Raw genomic sequence first — 27,582 nt, forward strand, 5'->3', positions numbered from 1 at the left:
GATTTTCCTTGTGATTTTGTGTGTGTTGGGTTGTTGTGTGGTACCATTTATTCGTAGCATGGTGGGAAAAATCTTTTCCAACCTTGCTGGACAGTTCACTATGATCCGTGCCGAACTGCCTCTTGAACTACCTGAGACTGTTCGTTTGACCTGTCGCGTTCGACCTGTCATCCATAGCAACCCGTCGTAACCGACCAAGGTGATGTGCTAGTAACCTCTCCCTTGTGCCAGCAACGTGCCCATCTACGTGGTGTAATATCACAATGGGCAGAAGAGGACAACACCTGGACAAATCAACTATGGACAATCGTTTAATCACGAACTTATCTTACTCACATGTTATTCATATGTTATTCATATGTATTCATTTTCATCTTTTTTTTTTTTTGTAATGCCATTGCCAGTACCATTTTTGATTTTTAGAAACAGGGGTTGTTAAGCTTTGCTGAAATATTTACACCATATACATTTGTACTCTGTGATTAGAGATCTGTGTTGTATGATAGATGATAGGAAGCCCTATTTGGTTTAATTGGCATATTGTTGTTTAACACTAAAAGACTGGTTAACGGGTGTGAAGAAAAGGCTACAGGCCTGAGCAGTTTGACATGAGCCTGTGGGCTCAGGCGACTGACAATTCGGCTGAAGCATGCCATCTGCCCCGAGACTGAGTTCTGTGTATGCTATCCTTGTGAGGACTAGTGTAGAACGAGTGTTTGGCTAAAGCACATGCTGAGCCGGTCACCCTCCTGACTGACTCTTTAAGTCACCCAGGACTGGATGTCCATCACCAGCAATTCCAAATTTATTATTGCCATCCTATTTGGATTGTGTACTGACATATTACTACTGGCTTCCTGTAATGTTCTGGACTCTGTGGATCTTAGTGGTCTGGGTGTTCCCTTTATTATGTTGATCTAAGTGGCCATACAGTGTGTGACTTGAGTGAAATGTGTCACACAATTAGCATTCATTTGCATTGAAATGATTCATATTGTAGCGTTCTCGAATCCTTCCCACTATTATTTCAGTTCCAGAAATGCTACGAGCAAGGAAATCTGTTTACACCGTGAAAGATGTCATTGAAACTGTTCAAACTGATTCAGTGAATCAAGTGACGAGGAGCTGGACAAACAGAACCAGGCACCCAGAGATTGCCCAGCTGCTGATGATGAGGAAGTTGAGGCAACTAAACCAAGCCAAACAACTTATCGGACCACGCCCCGGGACCGATATCAATACCAATACCCCGTGCAGGAAGTGTAGTGTGCGTCTTTGCTTTTCAGATGAAAGGAACTGCTTTTTGGAGTCCCACTGTACATAAAACCCAGTGGTTATCACCACTGCCTCCAACTAATCTGGGTTCTGTCTGCTTGTCCTGGGTCTGCAACACAGTTTTTATTCTTATTTTTTTGGGTCAATGAATTAAGATTCATAAAAGTACGACTGCTGTGTGATTATTAATAATGATATTTACTGTTAAAGAGCTTTATAAGCAGTCCACAGTGCAAATCAAGCCTTATTTCTTCAGTATATTTGTTTTGACAGCGTGAGTGTAAATACACAAATTCTGCTCCTATCTAGGCCCGATGTTGCAGTATTGCAACATTTCTGTAAAAACTTACTAAAACATACAAAATTTGGTAACACTTCAGTTTCTGCATCAGAGGACCCCTTTAACATCATTAGAGAGAAGAAAAAAATATTTTTTGCATTTTTTTCTATATTTGGGTTTTACAGGGTTAATTTAAAACACATTAAAGACAAATGATATAAACACCTCACACATAATGCGGGGCTGTCCAATCTTATCCATAAAAGGTGGGAGTGGCTGCAGGTTTACATTCCAACAAAGCAGGAGACCACCTGATCAGTGGTTTGAAGACTGAGACCAGCTGAGCTCCAGCTTGTTTGGACTGAAATCCTGCAGCCACTGCGGCCCTTTCTGGGTAAGTGTAACGGGGAGCGAGGAGGCGGACGCACACGCTGAGATAAGCGAGATTTATTAGGGGCAAATCCAGGGTCGTAGTCAGAACATTCCAGGGTCAGTGAGCCGACACGTACAGACTTAGGGTAAGACATCTCAAGAATCAACACAAACGAAGACCAGGTACAAAGACACGATACAAAGGTACAAAGACTGGCAAACGCAAAGGGCAAACACAGGGCTTAAATACACGTAACAATGAGGGACAGGTGAATACAATCAGGGGCGGAGTTACAAAACACGAGCACATGGACAGGACTGGGAGGAGCCAACCGTGACAGAACCCCCCCCCAAAGGCACGCACACCGGGCGTGCCACACAGAACAAAACAACCCAACAAAAAAGCGAAACCCAGAGAAAGACAAAACTAAACTAAACAGGCACAGACACCGAAGCCAGAGCAGAGGCAGAAACGGGCACAGAGGCAGAAACGGGCACAGAGGCAGAAACGGGCACAGAGGCAGAAACGGGCACAGAGGCAGAAACGGAACCACAAGAGGCAGGAACGGAACCACAAGAGGCAGGAACGGAACCACAAGGCACAGGAACAGACACAGACGGAGACACAGGAACAGACGAAACAGAACGAGGACAAAAAACGGAGGGAGGACGAGGAGGCACACCAAAAAACGACGCCGACCGAGAGACGACCGGAGACACAGGACGAGGAAAACAAGAACGAACAACAGACCACGCAAAAGACAGGGGAACAGGCACCAGGACAGACACAGGAACGGAAACGGGCACGGAAACAGAAACAGGAACAGAAACAAAAGGAGACACAGGAACGGGAACCACAACAGGAACGGGAACCGAGACAGACACAACAGTAGGGAACAGGACAAAACCAGGGACTGAACAAGGCAGAAACAAAGGAACGGAAACAGACACAGGAGGCACAGAAGGACCACAGGGAACAGGGACAGAAACGGGATCCCCAGGGGGAACAGACACTGACGAGGGCGGGATGGGAGGGAACAAAGGGGATGTAACGTCCACGGAGGCAGGCGCGGGGCCTGCTGCGACGTCCGCGGAGGCAGGCGCGGGGCCTGCTGCGACGTCCGCGGAGGCAGGCGCGGGGCCTGCTGCGACGTCCGCGGAGCCTGCTGCGACGTCCGCGGAGGCAGGCGCGGGGCCTGCTGCGACGTCCGCGGCGACTGGCGGCGGGTCCGGAGGCGCGGCGACTGGCGGCGGGTCCGGAGGCGCGGCGACTGGCGGCGGGTCCGGAGGCGCGGCCACGGGATCAGAAGTGCCGCGGGGTGCGGCCACGGGATCAGAAGTGCCGCGGGGTGCGGCCACGGGATCAGAAGTGCCGCGGGGTGCGGCCACGGGATCAGAAGTGCCGCGGGGTGCGGCCACGGGATCAGAAGTGCCGCGGGGTGCGGCCACGGGATCAAGCCTTCGGGCTGGGGACCTCTGCTCCAACCTGGAGGAACACACAGATACTGGACCCACTCGGCCGTTCCCAATGCTCACTCGAGCGATTGGCAGCTCGCAGTGACGCTTGCGAACGAGCCGAGTACCAAAAAACGGGTCATCTGAATGCTCCTGCCGTCTGACACCGTCTTGCACTGCAGGTCGCTCCTCCCTGCAGTGGCGCTCAAGACGGGCAGACCCAAGGCGCTTACCTGAGCTCTCGTCGCCCGGACACAAGGCGGGAAGGCCCTCCGCTTTCTTGCGGGACCGACGAGACGCTCGTGTTCCCTCAGCGCCAGGGGATTTGCTGTCTCCGGCTTGGTGGCGTTGGGACACAGCGAACTCGGGCTGCTTTAAAACAGCCGGAGTTTCGTCCCAACGGAACAACCACATGCCGGAGTCTCGCTTACCTGCTGCGTCCTGTGGTGGCCAGTCTTTCTGTAACGGGGAGCGAGGAGGCGGACGCACACGCTGAGATAAGCGAGATTTATTAGGGGCAAATCCAGGGTCGTAGTCAGAACATTCCAGGGTCAGTGAGCCGACACGTACAGACTTAGGGTAAGACATCTCAAGAATCAACACAAACGAAGACCAGGTACAAAGACACGATACAAAGGTACAAAGACTGGCAAACGCAAAGGGCAAACACAGGGCTTAAATACACGTAACAATGAGGGACAGGTGAATACAATCAGGGGCGGAGTTACAAAACACGAGCACATGGACAGGACTGGGAGGAGCCAACCGTGACAGTAAGACTGGACACTCCTGACATAATGTGACACTACCAGTGAAGATCTTTGGCCTCTGTATTAAAACTTTATCAGTGAGAGATTCTAATAATTTCTTACTAAGATTATGTAAAAATGAACATATTAACTGAGTAAACTGACATCATTCTATCAATCACATGAGCAGAAAGTATAGAAGCCCTGAGAGTTAAGAGGGAAAAAGTTGTTTTTCTGCCTGTATAACACGCCAAACAGTTGAAGATATAATTTTAGTATTATACAATTACCATTTCGGGCATAAAAAAAAAACAATTCCCTGCCCATTTTTATTTTATATTTATTTTTTTATGTACTTATTTTTTTTCTTGTACTACTGATGTGATCCAGAAGGGTAAATCCAGTACACACTGGCTAACACCTGGCATGTTACACCAGTTTTGATCAGCAGGCGGCGGCAGAGTTTAATACACATATTTCTTTCTTGCCCTTCAGGGGAATCAAGTGTAAATTAGTGAGAGGAATTAGGTGAGAATTAGCGTGATGTTCCAGCTTCAACCACAAGGGTGGCTTTTATTTCTTTGACTCTTTAGAGACCAGGTGAAAAATCTCAGGGGAGCTAAATGCCAAGAAAGCTGTAAAGGACGTGTGAAAGAATGTGGAGGAATTGTGAAATATATGTGTGATCACTTTAAACTGGCCCAACACGACAGGTGAGCTAGACGAGGGTTTAACCTTTACACTGCACTACAAACAACACAGAAACTCCAACTGGTCAAACAGGCTGGGCTGGTATTTCACCATCATCCGTAATATCCCACCATCGATAATATTCCATCATCCATAATATTCCATCATCCATAATATTCCATCGTCCATAATATTCCATCATCCATAATATTCCATCGTCCATAATATTCCATCATCCATAATATTCCATCATCCATAATATTCCATCTTCCATAATCTCCTACTGTCACTTACTCAGCTAACAGTTTCTTCTCAGAGTGCTGTTATCAACCTTTCTCAGAAAGAACCTCTGAACAGTTTGTCTCCCCTGTAACTGAATGTGGACTGACTTTCTTCTGCGGGCGCCTCTGCAGTGGCAGTCTGTGGAGTTAAACTGCTCTCTTGTGGTTAAAGTTGGTACAGCATGCTAAATCTTATTATTTAGCTAGAAAAAAAAACTATCACCCCCTGCTGGTCAAAATTGGGGTTACATGCTAAGTGAGAGGCTAATAAACAAGAAGAATAAACAATGGGGGTCTCAGGAGGGCTTCCACTGCGACATGGTAACCAGAGATCTGGCTTTAATCTCTCCTGTAATGCGATGGTGTTTACACATCACCACGTCGTTAAAAGTAGCTATTATGTTATTACAGTGTGTTTTACATTGAATGACTGAGTAATTTCACTGGACCTAAATAACTACAGTTCTCCTCAAAACATAAACCAAGACAAAATACTGATACATTTAACCCCTTAAATGTTCAGGGACCCCAGTTTTATTACACACCTCTTTAACCAAAGAACAGCTCAACCAGTTTACACTGAAGTCCCTGTAGTTACTGAAAAACAAACCTAAGTGTGTACTAAGACTGGGATTATAAGGGTTTGAACCCTACAGTGAATATTTGGTCTCACATTGAACACAAGCTAGATTGGCAATGTTCTTCAACTGTTTAAGTTCATCAACAGATTGATGACCGATTAATAAGTTACCACGTCATAATACAAGCTTACAACTAGTGTAATGTTAGGATCGTTGGCACTTCATGTGTAGAGCAGCGAACTCTTACAATCTACATCTGCTGTTATCAGAAAAGTCCTGCTGGACAAACAGCAGTTCATCCAAAATGTGATTAACCTCACCCTATTACACACATGCAGTTACATAAAAGACAATATGCTGTTATTACTACCAAGATAGGTTATGCAGCTCTTCAGCTATTCCACCTATTTGATTGTATCTACTGCTGTTACAAGGACGATGTCTACTGCTGATCCTGATAATAGAGTTAATCAGTGAAAATGAACATTTCTAGTGCAGTCAGTGACTTTTTGTCAGGTACAACTAACGTCTATCAAAGCTCATCTGATTCAACTCATTAACTAACTAACAAGCTCCTCATTGGCTGTGGCAGGTGTTACAGTGGGGGAAACACAAGAAAGTCCAGAGCATGTGGTCTCCAGGACTGGGACTGGGACCCCTGGGTCCAATACCATAATATCATCTTTACTCCTGGCAGATTTATAACCACTAAACATTCACACCTGTCAGGAGAAACAGCTTCAGAGGTAAATTACACAGGCAGTCACCTTCACTCACTGCTATTAGACAATTCAATGACCTGGATTACTACAAAGAAACAGCACAGACAACAAACCTGTAAACACTGAACCTACTGAGTGTAGAAAAGACTGAATCCTCATGACTGCATGGAATAGTTTTTATTATAGAAACAAACAGAAATGTAGAGACAAAGCTTTGGCCTGACACAGCTTTATAAGATATGATGGTGGAACATCTTAGAAACAATAAATACATAAAAGCTCCAAGTCTTTAAAATAGGTTCATACTATAGACCATAAAAAATGAAGGTTCCAGATTGGGTTCTCTGGACTGATGTAATGAAAGAAAAGCTTTTAGTTCTTCTTTCCAAAGAGACCTTCCTTTTATCACATTAATGTTTAAGAGAGGGAATAAAAGGCTTTCAGTGGCTCGACATGCAGGAATGCTGATATCAAAGATTTGGGTTTAAAAATGTAAACATTCCCATAAAAGATCAGGAAGATGTGTGTATGTTACAGTTTGATGTTTTAGATTAAATAAAAACTCTCTCTCTTTCTCTCCGCTGTGGCTGTCCAGTGGATTGTTGCTGCAGTTGTGGGTGTGGTAAACACTGCTGGTGATGGTCTCAGCGCTGCTTCTTAAAAACCTGTGTAAAGTAGTAGATGTGTGAGTGCAGATCAGACACACTTTAAAACCACTTAGTAAGACCTTTAAATTGGTTTGACGCCTAAAGACTCTGTACATTGATTCAAATAACTAATGTGTGTATGTGGGGTGTAATAGTGTGTAATTACTGTGTGTTTGCATGTACCTTTGTGTTTAAGTGTGTAAACGTGGGTATTGGTGTATTTTTACCAAATTTGTGTAATTACACAGTAATAACTTTGTAGTAACTATGTAACTACTACATGAAGCCTTTGTGATTACAATATAATCATTGCTCATCCACGATTGAGTTTGTATTTAACATCTGTGAGGAATAATGTGTGAGATGCAGCCCTCAGGACGTCTATAAGTGTAAACAAAATGAGAAAATAGCTCCTTTACTAACTAAGCTGTCCAGTTGTGATTGTTGGACACTGATTTAATGTATAATGGGTTAAGTTTTATCCCCGTATTTAACATGAATCGTCTGAATAGCAGGTATAATTGAATTTCACTGCCCTGGTGTTGGGCAGCTCGGTTGTATCTGCTCATTTCTGTTAGGTCTCCTTACCTAACTAACCATCGTTATCAATCAGTGACACAAAACCAGTGGTCAGTTCTAACCTCCAGCTCTCTGGCAGTGTCTCTCCACACTGTTCACTAAATTGGTTGTATAAATCCAGGAGTTCCCTGCCTCCAGTTTAGAGGTGGAATGGCAGAGTCCTCTCACTCGGACACAGAGGCCTCAGTCTTGGACACGGTGTCAGACTGTTCTGTTACCTGCTATCTAGATTCTCAAGGCTCTAAAACTGTGAATGGACTGTAAGAGTGTAATAAGAATTAATGTCTAGAACTCACAGCAACATTCGCGTATACACTGGACTCGTCTTCAGGGGGTGGATGGGCGCTGTGGTCTGTTTGGCCTTCATTCTGCAGGACAGAGAGTTTGAGAACATGAGCAGATACACTGATAAACATCAAAATTTACAGTAGTCAGTCACATCTGACCACTGCAGGCCCACCACTGGATTAAGAATGAAAGGATCCTGATATCTAGAGCTCACCGCATAGATTGGTTGATCTGTATTTCTGTCCTGCCTCTTTCTCCTGCTCTCAGAAGATCTGCAATAAACCAATCAATAAGAAATAACATTTGAGACACAGAGAGGAACATTTAGCCTTGGCAAATAAACAGATTATGAAAAATAATGTATTTTTAAAAATATTTTACCTCCTCCACAAAACTACAGTGAGAAAAACTGTAATCATGCAAACTCCGAATCCAACAGCTACATACAGAATCAGGGGGTAGCCTGTAAAGAGAACGTTCAGAATACTGATTTATGAGGCTAATAAACAACTGAATAAACAAATCAATATTAAAATATGAATACAATAATATAGTAAAATACAAAAGAGATCAAACGTTGAATTAAGACATTTAATCTTGTTTCTCACCTTTAAAAAACACCGGCACTCCATCTGACCTCTCAGCTCCATGGTCATTCTGAGCTTCACAGTAGTACAGTCCAGTGTGGTCAGCAGTGATGCTGATGATGCTGTAATTCTGTCCAGATCCCACAGGTGAGGTTTCACCTTCTTTAAACCAGGTGTAGTTCTTCACAGGTGGGTTTGCATCACTGCTGCAGGTCAGAGTCACTGAACTGCCCTCCACTATTTCACCAGAGGGACTGATGGACACTGAAACGTTCTTTGGAGGATCTACAACAGACAAGATAAAAATGATTGTGATGTTTGATTTCTGGGTTTCCTCAAATCATCTAGTACAGCATCAAACAATCACAAGAAGCTTACAAAGAACATTAATCTTCACAGCAGTGGATCTTCTCTCTCCACGATCATTCCGACTCTGGCATGTGTATTCTCCACTGTCCTCAGATCTGATGTTGGGAATGCTGTAGGTTTTTCCTTCTCCTACTGATGCTGATAACTTAAACCAGGTGTAGATCTTCACAGGTGGGTTTGCATCACTGCTGCAGGTCAGAGTCACTGAACTGCCCTTCACTATTTCACCAGAGGGACTGATGGACACTGAAACGTTCTTTGGAGGATCTGAAACAGACAAAATAAAAATGATAATGATCTTTGTGATTTCGGGGTTTCCTCAAATAATCTAATACAGCATAAAACAATCATAAGAAGCTTACAAAGAACATTAATCTGCACAGCAGTAGATCTTCTCTCTCCATGATCATTCCGACTCTGGCATGTGTATTCTCCACTGTCCTCAGATCTGATGTTGGGAATGCTGTAGGTTTTTCCTTCTCCTACTGATGTTGATCCTTTAAACCAGGTGTAGATCTTCACAGGTGGGTTTCCATCACTACTGCACGTCAGATTCACTGAACCGCCCTCCACTATTTCACCTGAGGGACTGATGGACACTGAGACGTTCTTTGGAGGATCTACAGAAAGATAATCTTTTTTTTTTCAGTGTCAGTAGTCTTTAGTAATCATGGTAATGAAAGGTTTTAAAGTTGTTATTTGATGTTTATCAAGTCAGGTTTATCCTATTATTCAACATCAGTCAGTATTAGTGGTGTTTTCCTTTGTTGTTGTTGTTGTTGTTGTTATTGTTGTTGTTTTCCTTTAAAAAAATAGTTAAACTCACATCTGACTCTGAGGCTGTGAGCAGTAGATCGGAGGTGTTGAGATCCTCTTACAGCACAGCTATAACTGCCTGCATCCTCACTGCTGACCATCTGTAGGTGGAGCTGGTTGTTCTTGATGGTCTTTGTGGTTAAAGGACGTCCATTTTTGTACCAGATGAATGTTGGGTCAGTCAGACTGCAGGTGGTCTTACATGTCAGATCTGCTGTTTCTCCCTCGGTCGCTTCTTCAGGAGCTTCTACATGGAGCTCTAAGACAATAAGAGGAACATCCGATTAGAAGGGAAAATTGTGGTGTCATTGTGTTTTGTGTTTTTGCTGAGATAATACTGCAGTATTATCACAGCCTTTGTTCTGATTCTCTTTCTCAAAAATTTTACCTTTTTTTTAATACAACCCCAATTCCAATGAAGTTGGGATGTTGTGTAAAACATAAATAAAAACAGAATACGATGATTTGCAAATCCTTTTCAACCTATATTCTATTGAATACAAAGACAAGATATTTAATGTTCAAACAGATAAACTCTATTGTTTTTTGCAAATATTCACTCATTTTGAATTTGATGCCTGCAACACATTCCAAAGAAGTTGGGACAGGGACAACAAAAGACAAAAAAGTTGAGGAACATTCCACAGGTAAACATTTTTATTGGAAACAGGTGAGTATCATGATTGGGTATAAAGGGAGCATCCCTGAAAGGCTCAGTCCTTCACAAGCAAGGGTGGGGCTTCACCACTTCACCACAAGAGGGTCACCGCTTTGTGAACCATTGCATGAGCAAATAGTCCAACAGCTTAAGAACAACATTTCTCAACGTGCAATTGCAAGGAATTTAGGGATTTCATCATCTACAGTCCCTAATATCATGGAGAAATCTCTGCAAGTAAGCAGCAAGGCAGAAAACCAACACGGAATGCCTGTGACCTTCGATCCCTCAGGTGGCACTGCATTAAAAACCAACATCATTCTGTAATGCATATTCCCACCTGGGCTCAGGAACACTTCAGAAAACCACTGTCAGTGAACACAGTTCGTTGCTCCATCTACAAGTGCAAGTTAAAACTCTGCCATGCAAAGTGAAGCCATATATCAACACCACCCAGAAACGCCGCCGGCTTCTCTGGGCCGAGCTCGTCTGAGATGGACTGACGCAGAGTGGAAAAGTGTCCTGTGTTCTGACGCGTCCACATTTCAAACTGTTTTTGGAAATCATGGACGTCGTGTCCTCCGGGCCAAAGAGGAAAAGGACTGTCTGGATTGTTATCAGCGCAAAGTTCAAAAGCCAGCATCTCTGAGTGTGGGGGTGTGTTAGTGCCCATGGCAGGGGTAACTTGCACATCTGTGAAGGCCCCATTAATGCTGAAAGGTACATACAGGTTTTGGAGCAACATCTGCTGCCATCCAAGCAGCGTCTTTTTCAGGGATGTCCTGCTTATTTCAGCAAGACGATGCCGAGCCACATTCTGCACGTGTTACAACAGCGTGGCTTCGTAGTAAAAGAGTGCGGGTACTAGACTGGCCTGCCTGCAGTCCAGACCGGTCTCCCATTGAAAATGTGGAGCATTATGAAGCTCAAAATACGGCAGCGGAGACCCCGGACTGTTGAGCAACTGAAGTTGTACATCAAGCAAGAATGGGAAAGAATTCCACCTACAAAGCTTCAACAATCAGTGTCCTCAGTTCTCAAACGCTTATTGAGTGTTGTTAAAAGGAAAGGTGATGTAACACAGTGGTAAACACGCCCCTGTCCCAACTTCTTTGGAACGTGTTGCAGGCATCACATTCAAAATGAGTGAATATTTGGAAAAAAAAAGCAATAAAGTTTATCCGTTTGAACATTAAATATCTTGTTTTTGTAGTGTATTCAATTGAATATAGGTTGAAAACGATTTGCAAATCATCATATTCTTTTTTTATTTAGGTTTCACACAACGTCCCAGTTTCATTGGAATTGGGCTTGTAGTATGAATCTTGCGTCATTACATATTAAAAGGATTATTGCATTACTCTTGCATTTTTATGTTAAAAAGAGAGAAATTATTGAAATGGTAGAGATGGAGCTTTTTACTGTATCAGAGGTATGAAGTATGTAATATATAAGTATATAATATATAAGTATGTAATTATATTAATGTACACATAAAAGATTTGTGTACTTCAGTACAAATATTGCTGTTTACACAGTTATTAGAAGTCTCAATATTCCATCCATCCATCCATTTTCTAAGCCGCTTCTCCGTCAGGGTCGCGGGAAGTCTCAATATTATTTTTTATTTTTGTCATTGCATTATTTTTCAATCAGATTTGATTGGAATGAGTTTTTAGCCCAATGAGTGAACAATCAAAACAGGGCTAAATGTGTTTAAATAGTTGGGTACATATTTATTTATTATCATTGTCAGGTAAAAGTCCTGTAGCTCCAATTTAATTCATTAATTTATTTATTGCACAATTTAAAACCTCAAACAACTCTTTGCCTTGTGGTTTCAATGAACTAAGCAATATAGGAACAGTCTAAAATTACACATTGCAAATTGTAATTCACTATTTTGAATACTGGATAGGTTTCTTGGGTGCAGTTTTACAGTGGTTTACATCATATTTAGTTAATAGACAGTTCACACTATTCATAAAAAAACATTTATTGTGGAGTCCCACCAGGTTCAGTTTTAGGGCCTTTAGGGCATTAATATATTCCTAAAGTTCCGCAGTTTCCAATCAATACAGAGAAACTTGTTAATGGCGTTGCTACAAGTACAGTTGATTACTGTAGTGCTCTTCTTACAGGGCTCCCCAAGAAAACACTATGTTCTCTATAACTCATACCAAATTCAGCAGCACAGATCATAAGAAAATCGGTGAAGAGAGATCATATCACTCCTGTTTTAAAAGGACTACACTGACTGTTCTTTTACTGGTTTCTAAGTTTCAATATGCCTTTAAAGAACTGCTGACATCACACAATATCTGTCTATTTATGTTCCACTGTGTGATCTTAGATCTTCACCTAGTGATCTTCTGTAAAATATAGAAAACTCTGTAAGACTCTTTCTGTTATTCTGCTTCTAAACTGGGGAGCTTCACTTTTTATTAGAAAATCAAGCTCAGTGCTCAATTTTGAGAAACACTTAATCTCTTTTCTTCTATCACAAGACAGTTTTATACTTACAGTGATTTTATTTATTTATTTTTAACTTTTTTATTTGTTTATTTACTTTTTTTTGGGAGGGGGGGGTCACATTTACTGAAAGTTTATTCTTAGAATTTATAGTTAAATAATAATGCAGCCAGGTTAGAAAATAACAATTTTGGCATAAGGTCAAAATAAGCAGATATGAAGGTGGAAGAGCAGAATAAATGATGTAGGAGTGAATCAGAACAGAAGCTGAATATCAATAGAGCAGATTAATAAAATCAATGATGATAAAACAACATGAATATTCAGAGCAGTTATGAATAAACATTACTTTGAATCCAGAGCTGTGTCTTATAGCTGGACAATGGGATGATTAACTCACCTGTAACTCTGAGCTGAACTCCAGGTTTACCCAGCCATCTTTCTTTTTCTACATTTGTTATGATTCTGAAGCAGAACTGATGTTCATCCTTCTTCATCACATCACTCAGTTTGAGGGAGAAGCGTTTCTGATCATCAGTTAAACACTCGACTCTGCCTGAATAAACTGGGTCTTTACTCAGATCAGTCGGCTCCACCCCTGGAACTGGAATGGTCCAGAAAATCTCATTCACTGTGAGACCTTCTGGGAGAGTAAAAGTTGCGTTCATAAACACTGTGGATCCATTTAAAGCACAGATTTCCTGTTGGTTGTACTTCACACTCCACTCTGTTCCAAAAGCTCCTGAAACATATGATGCATGAAAGAGCTGATTACAGAGTCTGGAGCCCATAAGACAGTCAGAGTTACTGTAGCTTACAGCTTCACTTCTCTCCTCTCCAACTCCAGCAGCTACTCTACACCACTGAGCTGATTCTGAGAGAAACCAAGAACCACAACAAACACTGACTCACCAGCAGTCATGATCAGAAAGACCAGAGGAAGAGGAGGAGCCGCCGTTGTCAATGACCTCATCACAGCAGCCTGGAAGAGTTTATTCATTAATGACATTATTAAATGAAATGTTTCCAGATCTTCATCTTCCTTAAGAGGTTCAATACTTTTTATTGCTGATGTGAAACTGAAGCATGTGTTTTATTTAATCAGTTCTTATTTTTTCAGTAACTGTGTGGTTTGATGAATTGACTGAGCTAAAAAAGCTTATTATATTATGAAGACAGCTGCATATTAATAGAATTTACTTAAACATCTCAGAGTATTTATGACCTGCAGGTTCTAAATAAGGTGAAGTTATTGTAGAGCTACATGGAGCATCTTGGAGATAATGATGGTGTCCACTGTTGAAGACATCTGTGTGTTCCTCCTGCAACCAATGCTGTTTATTATTTATTTTAACTTTAGTATTTATTTTAAATGTACAGTATACCTACAGAACAGTTAGTACAGTAGAGTGGTGCTCCTAGAGATCAGTAAAGCTCATCGTGTACTTTCCTTTAGACTTTCTGACTTCAACTTTCTTTTACACTCATACTCCACCACCACCAGCCAGCAAGGTCCAGCAGCATAGAGCAACAGAACGGCCAAAGCAGAAGCAGGGCAAGAGAGGTGGGCTACATGCTGGGCTAAAGCCTAGGGCTACACGGTCACCGCTAGCTATCCTGTTGTTAGCTAATGTTCGTTCCCTTGAAAATGAGCTGAGAACCAGAATAACAACTCAGCGTGAGATCAGAGAGAGCTGTGCTCTTATTCTCACAGAAACCTGGCTCTCTGAGAGCACGCCAGACTCAGTGATCCAGTTAGAAACGCACTCCGTCCACTGCAGGGATGTCACAGCAGCGTCAGGGAAGAACAAAGTCGGTGTTGTCTGCATCTATGTGAACAACAGGTGGTGTTCAGATGTAACGACTGTTGAAAAACAGAGCTTAGAGCCTAGAGCTGCTGATGGTGAAGTGCAGAACCTTCTATCTGAGTTCAGCACTGTGTTTATTCTGTTTGTTTATATCTCACCATGCCTGAACTAAGGAGACCACGCAGAACACATAGCTCACTGAGACATCAGTGGATGTGCACTGTGTTGAAGAGGGTATCAATGATTATATGATGTGTTCACATCAGTCACTGTGTTCTTCAGATGATCTGATGGTGTTTATTCTATCAGCTGGATAACACTGTACTGAGATCAGCTCTGATAAACACACCTGTGATACATAGAGTATACAGATACATACATACAGTATACAGATACATACAGAGGAGGAACTGGTCCTGCATCATTACATGTTTAATATAAAATGAATTTAATATTGTGCATGAAAAGAAAACGACATTACTCAGAGAAAATCCAGTTGCAGAAGCTTAAAGTTAAGTTCATGTCTTGCTGCAACTAAGAAAGTCACATGCATCCTGTAAGAGGAAACATCATTTAAATGAAGCTGGCCATTTCTGTTCAGAGCAGCAGTTTACAGTTAAAGGTGTATAACCACATGTTTAACATCTCTGTTCTGTCCATTTCTCATTTGCACATTGGAGGTGAGAGAGAATGTAGGCCCATGCATTTATAACATGTAGATATATAAAGTTTAGAGTGTGTAAATGTGTTTAGATTCATGAAAATTAATTATGTCTCCACTTTCAGGTTTCAATAAAACTTGAAAATAAATAAAAGATTTTCGGCTGTTTTTATTTTTTTTGTCTCATTTGTCTCTTTTTGGGGAAGCCTGGAGTACATTTCAGTGCACAACATGCAAAACAGATCATATTAAAAGAAAAACACAGTGCAAATCCAAAGTTAGCCCTGTACCAGAAAAGTTAAAAACCAGCAAGTCATAACAAAGCAACAGCGTGAGGCAAATATCAAAGTCAAAAATGAAGCACAGGTCAAACGCAAGGCAATAACGAACAAGAGATGAGACTCAGTGTGCAGAACAAACAGTGATGATACTTTGCAAAGACCCTGTGCTGAAGCCTCAGTTTATATTCAAGGAACATCAAGGAACAAGTGCAAGTCATCAGACGTCAGGAGAGTCACGTGCAAATGGTAGAGTCCTGTGTCAGACGAGGGAGTGAGGGACTCTGGGAATTGCAGTCCGAAGTGGCAAGGTTGGCTATAGTTCCAGCTGAGCTGGAAGCAGGTGTGGCACTTCAGAACTGTGGTGCAATGTGCATATTTTTGTTTTCTGTAGCTGTTTAAACTTTAGTTTATTAACTATAAAGCTGGCAGAGTAAAGTAATGGAGCTGCATCATCAGACCACTGTAACAGACTAGTTTTATACAGGAATCTCAAAGTGAACACAGCAAGATGGTGCCCACTGTGGCAGACGTCTTTGTGTGTTCCTCCTGCAACCAATGCTGTTTATTATTTATTTCAACTTTAGTATTTATTTTAAATGTACAGTCAACCTACAGAACAGCTAGTGCAGTCAAGAGATTGGTAAATTTCATCATGAACTTACCTTTAGACTTTCTGACTTCAACTTTTATGCTCGTACTCCACCACCACCAGCTGGCAATGCCCAGCAGCACAGAGCAACAGAACGGACAAAAGCAGGGCAAGAGAGGTGGGCTACATGCAAGGGCTAAATGGTAGGGCTACATGGTCACCGCTAGCTATCCTGTTGTTAGCTAATGTTCGTTCCCTTGAAAATGAGCTGAGAACCAGAATAACAACTCAGCGTGAGTTCAGAGAGAGCTGTGCTCTTATTCTCACAGAAACCTGGCTCTCTGAGAGCACGACAAACTCAGTGATCCAGTTAGAAACGCACTCCGGCCACTGCAGGGACATCACGGCAGCATCAGGGAAGGACAAAGGCAGCGGTGTCTGCATCTACATGAACAACAGGTGGAGTCCAGACATAATGACTGTCCAAAAACATTGTTCAGCGGAATTAGAGCTGCTGATGGTGAAGTGCTGCTGATGGTCCTTTTATCTGCCAAAAGAGTTCAGTTCTGTGTTTATTCTGGCTGTTTACATCCCGCCACACGCAAACTCTGCCACGGTGCTAGGGCTGCTGCATGACGCCATTAGTAAACAAGAGACCGTGCACGTGGACGCCACGTTAATTGTTGCCGGCGACTTCAACTACTGCAACCTGAGGACTGTCCTCCCCAAGTTCCCCATCAGCAGGTGAGATTTCCAATGAGGGAGAGTAACATACTCCACCATATCTACAGCAACGTGAGGGGGGCCTACAGGTCCATGCCTTGGCCGCAATAATAATAATAATATATTTAATTTAAAAGCACCTTTCTCGACACTCAAGGACACTGTACAAAATGTAGGGTTTTAAAAAAAAAACATCAACAGAGAGAGTAGGCTATTTTGAACAGGTGAGTTTTAAGACTGGATTTGAAAAGAGGAAAAGAGTCAAATGTTACTGATGTCAGGTGCGAGGGAGTTCCAGAGTTTGGGAGTAGAGAGGCTGAAAGCTCTGCTCCCCATGGTACTCAGACGAGCAGTAGGTACAGAGAGATGAATGGAAGAGGAGGATCTGAGCGAGTGGGTAGAAGTTGCACTTCGGGCAGTCCGACCACATCTCCGTGTTCCTCTACCCAGCATACAGACAACTCCTCCAGCAAGCACTTCCAGTGACTAAGACTATCAAAGTGTGGAATGAAGGAACTGACTTCAGGATGGCTTTGACAGTACAGACTGGGATGTGTTCAGAACTGCTGCTATGAATGTGGACTGTACTGTTGTAGATCTAGATGACTATGCTTCTGGGGTAACAGTCTAGATAAATGGTGAAGTTCGGTCCATGCTATGTGCCCGCCATGCTGCATTTCTGAATATTACAAAAGGGCCAGATATGACCTGCGTAGATCTATCAAAGAGGCCAAGAGACAGTACAGGCTGAAGCTGGAGGGCTACTACACCACCATGGACTCCTGGCACATGTGGTAAGGACAACAGCACATCACCCACTACCAGCAGAAGAGTAGGGTGGTCACAACCAGCCACACCACACTACCTGATGAGCTAAATGAGTTTTATGCTCGCTTTGAGGCCCTCAACCCTGGCCGACCGAGAGACACTATGGCCACACAGAACACATCACTCACTGTAACATCAGTGGACGAGTGCAGGACCTTGAGGAGAATAAACCCACGGAGAGCAGCCGGCCCAGACAACATCCCCGGGCGTGCACTCAGGGTTTGCTCATCAGAACTGGCTGATGTGTGTGGACATATTCAATCTCTCCCTTGCGTAAGCTTTTGTACCATCCTGCTTCAAGACCACCACCATCATACCCCTCCCAAAGAAAAGCGTTCTGACTTGCCTATACCCGTTGCACTCAATCACCCAATCGTGATTAAGTGCTTCAAGAGAAGAGTCATGACTGACATACAGGAGACTATTCCAAACATTATAGACTCTCTTCTGTTGTCATACCATCGTCCACAGATGACGCAGTGAACACAGCCCTTCACACAGCCCTCACACACTTTGAGGAAAAGGACACGTATGTCAGAATGCTCTTCATCAACTACAGCTCAGTAGTTAACATGGTCATCCCACACAAACTCTCAGAAAAGCTCCTCAGCATCCACATCAGTGACAATCTCACCTGGTCTCACAACACACACCTCGTTATCAGCGGGTCCCAGCAGCGACTGTACTTTCTGAGAAAGCTGAGGAAATTTGGCATGCCACCCAAAACCTCAGCAGCCTTCCCCTCACTACAGGACATTTATCACGCCAGGGTCATCAGGAGGGCCCACAACATCATCAGGGACAGCACACAGCCCCAGCACAGACTCTTCACACTCCTAGCTTCAGGCAGATGCTATTATAACATAGATTTTTATGGGACAACACTGTAGAAATGAACCATGGATATAACTTAACGTGGTCATTGTACAGCTTGTATAGCAGTACAGATTTACTGGCCTCTGAAAAGAACTCAACACACAGAAATTAATGTCTAAATAGCTGGCAACACAAGTGAGTCGTGTCCAAATGAGTGTCAATATTTTGTGTGACCACCATTATTATCTAGCTCTATTATCTGAAGGATGATCAGTGGAAACAGAAGGCACCTGAGCTCAATTATGAGTGTCATGGCAAAGGCTGTGAATATTTATGTTCATGTGATTTTTTTGTTTTTTTATTTTTAATACATTTGCAAAACACTCAAGCAAACTTTTTTCACTTTGTCATTATGGGGTATTGCGTGTAAACATCTCTCTACTAAACTATAACCAATATTCTGAATTAAAGAAAACATCTTACCTTTCAGTAACGAGGCTCGTCTGCAAAGTCCAGATGATAAATGAAGAGAACAGAGACAGAACTGAGATGTTCAACTGCGTGTGGTTAACACGTTTAAGCTACTGTGCTCAGTTGACAAGGTCAGGTTCATTTACATACTTCCTTCTGTCAGAGACGGCAAGTGACCTTCTTAGGTGCAGCAAGAGATGAACTTTATCTTTAACTTCTGTAAAGTCTGAATGATCTATCAGTGTTTAATATTAAACTATTTAACATTATATATGTAGTGACGTCGGACTTCAACCAGTTCCATTTCTTAATTACACCTTCATAATTTCTGTATGAAGCAGTAATGAACACTGGTGTGTTTATCAGAGCTTATCTCAGTACAGTGTTACCCAGCTGATAGAATAAACACCATCAGATCATCTGAAGAACAGGGTGAGGTCTAGATCTGCTTCCACAGCAGCAGCTGTGATGTGTCATGTCATGAGGGATCATCTCTCCTTGTCTTTCTCTTGAAAGGAGATTCTGTACTGCAACTTTAAAGCCTGTAATATTTCCATTGATTACAACATTAATCTTTTCTCTTAAGTGTTTCAAAGTAAATAATGAATCAAGTCTTTAATTCTGTTTGTAGGAACGTATGTTAGAAATAATGATGATCATTCTACATGTTTACAGCCAAATCAAACTCACATTAGAAGGTTTTAGCTCTTAAAGCAGCTCTCAGTTCAGAGTGTGCTCACGTTCTTGTGTTAGAATATGAAGGCGTGGTAACTTGACACATTGAGGCCTGGAAATGATGTCATTTCCTTTAAGGCCATGACTTCAACCCCAGCGACAGATTCTTATATTGCTTCTTTAAACTGACACAAGCAGACACACATTCATAGGAGTAGTCCAGTTCAAGAAACACAACAAAATGACAAATACCACTTCTCTCAAATGAGTCTCTGTGCTGAAAGACCATGAATGAATGAGAACTGGGCTGAGTGGAAGAATAAAAACCATTTTATTTAAATCTACTTTGATAAAATGTGCAGTGTTTGTACCGTAAGTTGTATTTGTCTCTCCCTCTCTTTAGTTTGATTAATGAATCTTTTAGTGCTGAGCCCCTCTTTCACTGAGCAGACATGGCAATGCTGACATTGATTTTTATCCGTCCACTTCATAAACATTGTCTGCGTATATAATCACACTAAAGACTGTAGAGATGGTGATGGAGCTCAGATGTAACCCTCCCCCCACTGTTAACAGCTCTATGGTTTCCTCTGTGAATCCATTCCTGGGCATCAACACACACATAGACCAGCAGGTCTCCTGCGTGAGTGTAAATACACAAATTCTGCTCCTATCTAGGCCCGATGTTGCAATATTGCAAAATTTCTGTAAAAACTTACTAAAACATAAAAAATTTGGTAACACTTCAGTTTCTGCATCAGAGGACCCCTTTTACATCATTAGAGAGAAGAAAAAAAATGTTTTGCACTTTTTTCTATATTTGGATTTTACAGGGTTAATTTAAAACACATTAAAGACAAATGATATAAACACCTCACACATAATGCGGGGCTGTCCAATCTTATCCATAAAAGGCTGGAGTGGCTGCAGGTTTACATTCCAACAAAGCAGGAGACCACCTGATCAGTGGTTTGAAGACTGAGACCAGCTGATTAAACGAGTGGAAGCAGCTGAGCTCCAGCTTGTTTGGACTGAAATCCTGCAGCCACTGCGGCCCTTTCTGGGTAAGACTGGACACTCCTGACATAATGGACATGTTTACCATCTACAGAACCACACATTGTATACATTTCTCTCAGATGGGGCAATAAAACTGATAAATCTTTGTTGTGGCTACCAGTGAAGATCTTTGGCCTCTGTATTAAAACTTTATCAGTGAGAGATTCTAATAATTTCTTACTAAGATTATGTAAAAAAGGAACATATTAACTGAGTAAACTGACATCATTCTATCAATCACATGAGCAGAAAGTATAGAAGCCCTGAGAGTTAAGAGGGAAAAAGGTGACAGTGTGTTACTGAGTCTGTCTACAATATTAATGTTTTTTTGGCATGTTACACCAGTTTTGATCAGCAGGCGGCGGCAGAGTTTAATACACATATTTCTTTCTTGCCCTTCAGGGGAATCAAGTGTAAATTAGTGAGAGGAATTAGGTGAGAATTAGCGTGATGTTCCATCTTCAACCACAAGGGTGGCTTTTATTTCTTTGACTCTTTAGAGACCAGGTGAAAAATCTCAGGGGAGCTAAATGCCAAGAAAGCTGTAAAGGACGTGTGAAAGAATGTGGAGAAATTGTGAAATATATGTGTGATCACTTTAAACTGGCCCAACACGACAGGTGAGCTAGACGAGGGTTTAACCTTTACACTGCACTACAAACAACACAGAAACTCCAACTGGTCAAACAGGCTGGGCTGGTATTTCACCATCATCCGTAATATCCCACCATCGATAATAAGCCATCGTCCATAATATTCCACCATCCATAATATTCCATCGTCCATCATCCATAATATTCCATCATCCATATTATTCCATCATCCATAATCTCCTACTGTCACTTACTCATCTAACAGTTTCTTCTCAGAGTGCTGTTATCAACATTTCTGAGAAAGAACCTCTGAACAGTTTGTCTCCCCTGTAACTGAATGTGGACTGACTTTCTTCTGCGGGCGCCTCTGCAGTGGCAGTCTGTGGAGTTAAACTGCTCTCTTGTGGTTGAAGTTGGTACAGCGTGCTAAATCTTATCATTTAGCTAGAAAAAAAAACTATCACCCCCTGCTGGTCAAAATTGGGGTTACATGCTAAGTGAGAGGCTAATAAACAAGAAGAATAAACAATGGGGGTCTCAGGAGGGCTTCCACTGCGACATGGTAACCAGAGATCTGGCTTTAAACTCTCCAGTAATGCGATGGTGTTTACACATCACCACGTCGTTAAAAGTAGCTATTATGTTATTACAGTGTGTTTTACATTGAATGACTCAGTAATTTCACTGGACCTAAATAACTACAGTTATTTAACCAAGACAAAATACTGATACATTTAACCCCTTAAATGTTCAGGGACCCCAGTTTTATTACACACCTCTTTAACCAAAGAACAGCTCAACCAGTTTACACTGAAGTCCCTGTAGTTACTGAAAAACAAACCTAAGTGTGTACTAAGACTGGGATTATAAGGGTTTGAACCCTACAGTGAATATTTGGTCTCACAATGAACACAAGCTAGATTGGCAATGTTCTTCAACTGTTTAAATTCATCAACAGATTGATGACCGATTAATAAGTTACCACGTCATAATACAAGCTTACAACTAGTGTAATGTTAGGATCGTTGGCACTTCATGTGTAGAGCAGCAAACTCTTACAATCTACATCTGCTGTTATCAGAAAAGTCCTGCTGGACAAACAGCAGTTCATCCAAAATGTGATTAACCTCACCCTATTACACACATGCAGTTACATCAAAGACAATATGATGTTATTACTACCCAGTTATGCAGCTACTCAGCTATTCCACCTATTTGATTGTATCTACTGCTGATCCTGATAATAGAGTTAATCAGTGAAAATGAACATTTCTAGTCCAGTCAGTGAGTTTTTGTCAGGTACAACTAACGTCTATCAAAGCTCATCTGATTGAACTCATTAACTAACTAACAAGCTCCTCTTTGGCTGTGGCAGGTGTTACAGAGGGGGAACACAAGAAAGTCCAGAGCATGTGGTCTCCAGGACTGGGACTGGGACCCCTGGGTCCAATACCATAATATCATCTTTACTCCTGGCAGATTTATAACCACTAAACATTCACACCTGTCAGGAGAAACAGCTTCAGAGGTAAATTACACAGGCAGTCACCTTCACTCACTGCTATTAGACAATTTAATGACCTGGATTACTACAAAGAAACAGCACAGACAATAAACCTGTAAACACTGAACCTACTGAGTGTAGAAAAGACTGAATCCTCATGACTGCATGGAATAGTTTTTATTATAGAAACAAACAGAAATGTAGAGACAAAGCTTTGGCCTGACACAGCTTTATAAGATATGATGTTGGAACATCTTAGAAACAATAAATACATAAAAGCTCCAAGTCTTTAAAATAGGTTCATACTATAGACCATAAGAAATGAAGGTTCCAGATTGGGTTCTCTAGACTGATGCAATGAAAGAAAAGCTTTAAGTTCTTCTTTGGTGTCGTTCCAAAGAGACCCTCACATTAATGTTTACGAGAGGGAATAAAAGGCTTTCAGCAGCTCGACATGCAGGAATGCTGATATCAAAGATTTGGGTTTAAAAATGTAAACATTCCCATAAAAGATCAGGAAGATGCGTGTATGTTACAGTTTGATGTTTTAGATTAAATAAAAACTCTCTCTCTTTCTCTCCGCTGTGGCTGTCCAGTGGATTGTTGCTGCAGTTGTGGGTGTGGTAAACACTGCTGGTGATGGTCTCAGCGCTGCTTCTTAAAAACCTGTGTAAAGTAGTAGATGTGTGAGTGCAGATCAGACACACTTTAAAACCACTTAGTAAGACCTTTAAATTGGTTTGATGCCTAAAGACTCTGTACATTGATTCAGATAACTAATGTTGACAATACTGTGCATGTTGTTTAAATACTGTGTGTGTGTGTGTGTGTGTGTGTGTGTGTGTGTGTGTGTGTGTGTGTGTGTGTGTAAGGGAGAGAGAATGCACGGTGTTTGTATGAGTGAATGTTTGCATGTTAGTTTGTATATAGTGTGTATGTGGGGTGTAATAGTGTGTAATTACTGTGTGTTTGCATGTACCTTTGTGTTTAAGTGTGTAAACGTGGGCATTGGTGTATTTTTACCACATTTGTGTAATTACACAGTAATAACTTTGTAGCAACTACACTGTAAAAATATTTGTTCTGTGTATTTAAAAATAAACATAGGCACAACATGAAATATAAAAATAGTTACCCCAAAAACAAAAAATAGGTTGTACCATCAGCTGCAGCATTTTTACCATGCAACATAGAATTTTATATTCAGTGAACGAACATTTCTGTTTTCAGTCAACATGTTAAGTCCAAAGAAAAAAACTCTGTTGGGTGAGCAACAGTGAAACTACTGCGCATGCGCACAAGAGGGATGTATTTCTGGCGCTTTCTAGACCAAAACGAAGACCCAGTATTTTACAACCAGCCCAGAAGACCCCAAAGTACCTTGAGAGAAGTTCATGTGAGTTTTATTAACCTAACACAACTAATTTATTGCTGTTTGTTGAGTTCGAACTTTGAATGAGGTTTTCAAACATACTTTCAAACGCAACTCCTATCAAAGCTAGTTAACTAACGTTGCACTCTCCGGACTAGGACTAGCTAACCAGCCCCTCTGTTAGCTACTCTCCGGACTAGTTCTAGCTAACCAGCCCCCTCTGTTAGCTACTCTCCGGACTAGTTCTAGCTAACCAGCCCCTCTGTTAGCTACTCTCCGGACTAGTTCTAGCTAACCAGCCCCCTCTGTTAGCTACTCTCCGGATTAGTTCTAGCTAACCAGCCCCTCTGTTAGCTACTCTCCGGACTAGTTCTAGCTAACCAGCCCCCTCTGTTAGCTACTCTCCGGATTAGTTCTAGCTAACCAACCCCCTCTGTTAGCTACTCTCCGGACTAGTTCTAGCTAACCAGCCCCCTCTGTTAGGTACTCTCCGGACTAGTTCTAGCTAACCAGCCCCTCTGTTAGCTACTCTAAGACTAGTTCTAGCAAGCCAGCTGTGGTGTGGGTTACTAAATTTATTTGTGTGAACTGTTCACTTCGATTTGAACTTAACACCACTTGGGCAAACTGTTAGAATGCAGACTAATGGTAGGTTGGCTTAGCTGGCTTGTTCTGTGTTTAAATTAAACATTTGTTTAATTATGTATAAATAAGTACTTGGGCTATAGATTGGAAGCATTTTTCAGATTTTTTTTTCAGCCATGTTTTTCTGTGTGCCAAAAAACTTTTGTATTCCCTATACAGACATTATTAACAAAATAATTTATTATTTATTTCCTCTTTATTGTTTGTCTTCATTCACAAGGTCGAAATCCAATGCAGTGCCGTTACTGTAAATTCGCTGCAGAGCAAGACATCCTGTTCAAGCACTACAGACTTCATCATTGACAGACAGGTAGAGATTGTTTTCCTTGCTTATATCCAGATTGTGTTAATACATTCAAAACGACAGGAGCATTAAAGACACACTTGTGGAGAATACATTCTAAATTAGACAAATTTAAAGAGAATGGCACATTTTGTTGTGAATTATGTGAATTCAAGGATGTTTGCTCCCAGGCAGCATTTCTTCGCCATTTAGGAAGACATCTTCAAAACCATGAGAGAGTTCAATGTCCATTTTCAAACTGTCTTTTTAGTAGTAACAGTAACGCCACCTTCAGAGCTCACAAGTCCAAAAAGCACCCACACCACACAGTACATGATTTCAAGACATCTGTCTGTACTGCAGGTAATGCAGGTAATACAGGCAATGAGATTGCTACAACTTCAACACAAAGTGTACAAAGTGATTCAGGAGAAATTCATGCTGAAAGGGGCATTTCAGACTTTGAAGCTGTTGATACTGATCAAATAGTTGAACACAAGCTTGCAGCCCTTTTCTTGTGTATGCAAACACAGTTGCATGTGTCCAAAAGTGCCGCTCAACACATAATTGACAGTGTGAATGATATTCTATCAATATCAAATGTAAACACATGTCGTGCAATTGAAGAAGTTCTGCGAAGACACAACTGCAATTTTGATCAGTCAGTTGTTTCAGACATTGGAGATACTCTTCACATTTCGAATCCATTTTTGAGCAAAACCTCTGAAAATGGTCCTTTATCGACTGACTACAAGAGGAGCAATTACTTTAAATCCAATTTTGATGTGATTGAACCTGTTGAATATGTTTTTAACAGGGCAAAGAAACAGACATTTGTTTATGTCCCTGTTCTCAAGACATTGAAGAATCTTTTGAGTAAGCCTGAAGTACTCGAGAAGACGTTTCCAATCCAAGAGAGCACCCAAGGACTTTACACATCATGTTTTGATGGTAAGTATTTCAAAGAAAATACACTTCTTGGTGGGCAAGATTTCAAACTTTTACTTGGTTTATATATTGATGATTTTGAAGTAGCAAACCCTTTGGGCACCTCTCGAAAAATACACAAAATTACAGCTGTGTATTGGGTCATTTTGAATTGGGCCCCAGAGTTCCGTTCAAGTCTCAATTCGATTCAGTTGGCACTGCTTGGAAAAAGTGCTGAAGTCAAAATTTATGGCTATGAAGCATTTTTTGGACCACTTTTACATGATTTAAAGAGTCTTGAGAATGATGGGGTGTTTGTTGAACAAATGGGTGAGAGTGTTAAGGGAACAGTGCTCACTGTGTCTGCTGACAATCTTGGTGCCCATGGAGTTGCAGGGTTTCAGGAGAGTTTTCATGTGGAGAAATTTTGTAGATTTTGCCTAGCATCATTGAATGACATTCAGACCACAGCTGTGAGTGAGGGACTTTTTCAGCTTAGAAGTCCAGAACAACATAATGACTGCATTGTTGAGCTAGAAAGAAACAAAATATTGAGAAATGTGAATGGGGTCACATCTGAATGTGTTCTACAGAAACACCTATCCTTTTTCCACACTATTACTGGCTTTCCTCCAGATTTGCTGCATGACCTCTTGGAAGGGATAGTGCCGTTTGAATTGGCTTTGTGTCTGCAGAAGCTGATTACTGAGAAATGCTTTACCCTTGATAAACTAAACAGCATAATTCAGTGTTTTCCATATCGCTTTTCTGATAGGGTTAACCGTCCTCAAAAAATCCCTAAAACATTCTTCTCAAAGAAAACAATTGGAGGAAATGGTCACGAAAATTGGACCCTCCTGAGATTGATTTCTCTTATGGTAGGGGGTATGGTGCCTGAGGGTGAAAAGGCATGGGAAGTAATTATGGACTTGAAAGACATTGTGGAGTTGGTGGTGTGCTCAAAGTTGTCACATGAGTCCATCTGTTACCTAGAGAGCAAGATTTCAGATCATCGCCAGTTGTTCTCTACGGTGTTTCCAAATGTTAGACTGAGACCAAAACACCATTTTCTTGAACATTATCCACATCTGATTCGTTGTTTCGGTCCATTAGTTGATCTGTGGACAATGCGCTTTGAGGCGAAGCACAGCTTTTTCAAGAAGGTTGTGCATGATGTTCACAATTTTAAAAACCCGCTCAAAACTTTAGCAAGTAAACACCAGCTAATGATTGCTTATGCTTTGGACTCACACAGGTTCTTCAAAGCATCTGTACAAGTTGAAAAGATGAAAGTTGCCAAGGTATCTTCTCTTGAACCAAGGATCCGAACTGTGGTTGAGAACAAATATGCAGATCAGAGTACTGTGTCACTGGCCACAGTTGCAACAATGAAAGGGACTTTATACAGTAGAGGAATGATTCTGTCTGTTGGTGACTGTTGTGGATTTCCAGAGTTTTGCAAAATTCATAGCATTATGATTGTTGGCACAGAGGTCACATTCCTTGTAGAGAAATGTTTCTCATGG

General features: G+C 41.6%; 1 protein-coding gene across 1 annotated transcript in view; it reads right to left on the reverse strand.

The window, feature by feature from the left end:
- The window catches only part of LOC108413944 (B-cell receptor CD22-like), a 164,061-nt gene that overhangs the window by 5,293 nt on the left and 131,186 nt on the right, over positions 1-27,582 (reverse strand). Inside the window, exons 2-7 of the mRNA XM_037543324.1 lie at positions 13,222-13,563; positions 9,702-9,950; positions 8,528-8,791; positions 8,301-8,382; positions 8,134-8,191; positions 7,928-7,999 (exon numbers count right to left, since the gene is read on the reverse strand). Coding sequence (XP_037399221.1) covers positions 7,928-7,999; positions 8,134-8,191; positions 8,301-8,382; positions 8,528-8,791; positions 9,702-9,950; positions 13,222-13,563 — 1,067 coding nt within the window. The remainder of the gene's footprint in view (positions 1-7,927; positions 8,000-8,133; positions 8,192-8,300; positions 8,383-8,527; positions 8,792-9,701; positions 9,951-13,221; positions 13,564-27,582) is intronic.

This window comes from Pygocentrus nattereri, chromosome 12 (genome assembly GCF_015220715.1).
Source record: "Pygocentrus nattereri isolate fPygNat1 chromosome 12, fPygNat1.pri, whole genome shotgun sequence".
In the NCBI taxonomy this organism is placed as follows: Eukaryota; Metazoa; Chordata; class Actinopteri; order Characiformes; family Serrasalmidae; genus Pygocentrus; species Pygocentrus nattereri.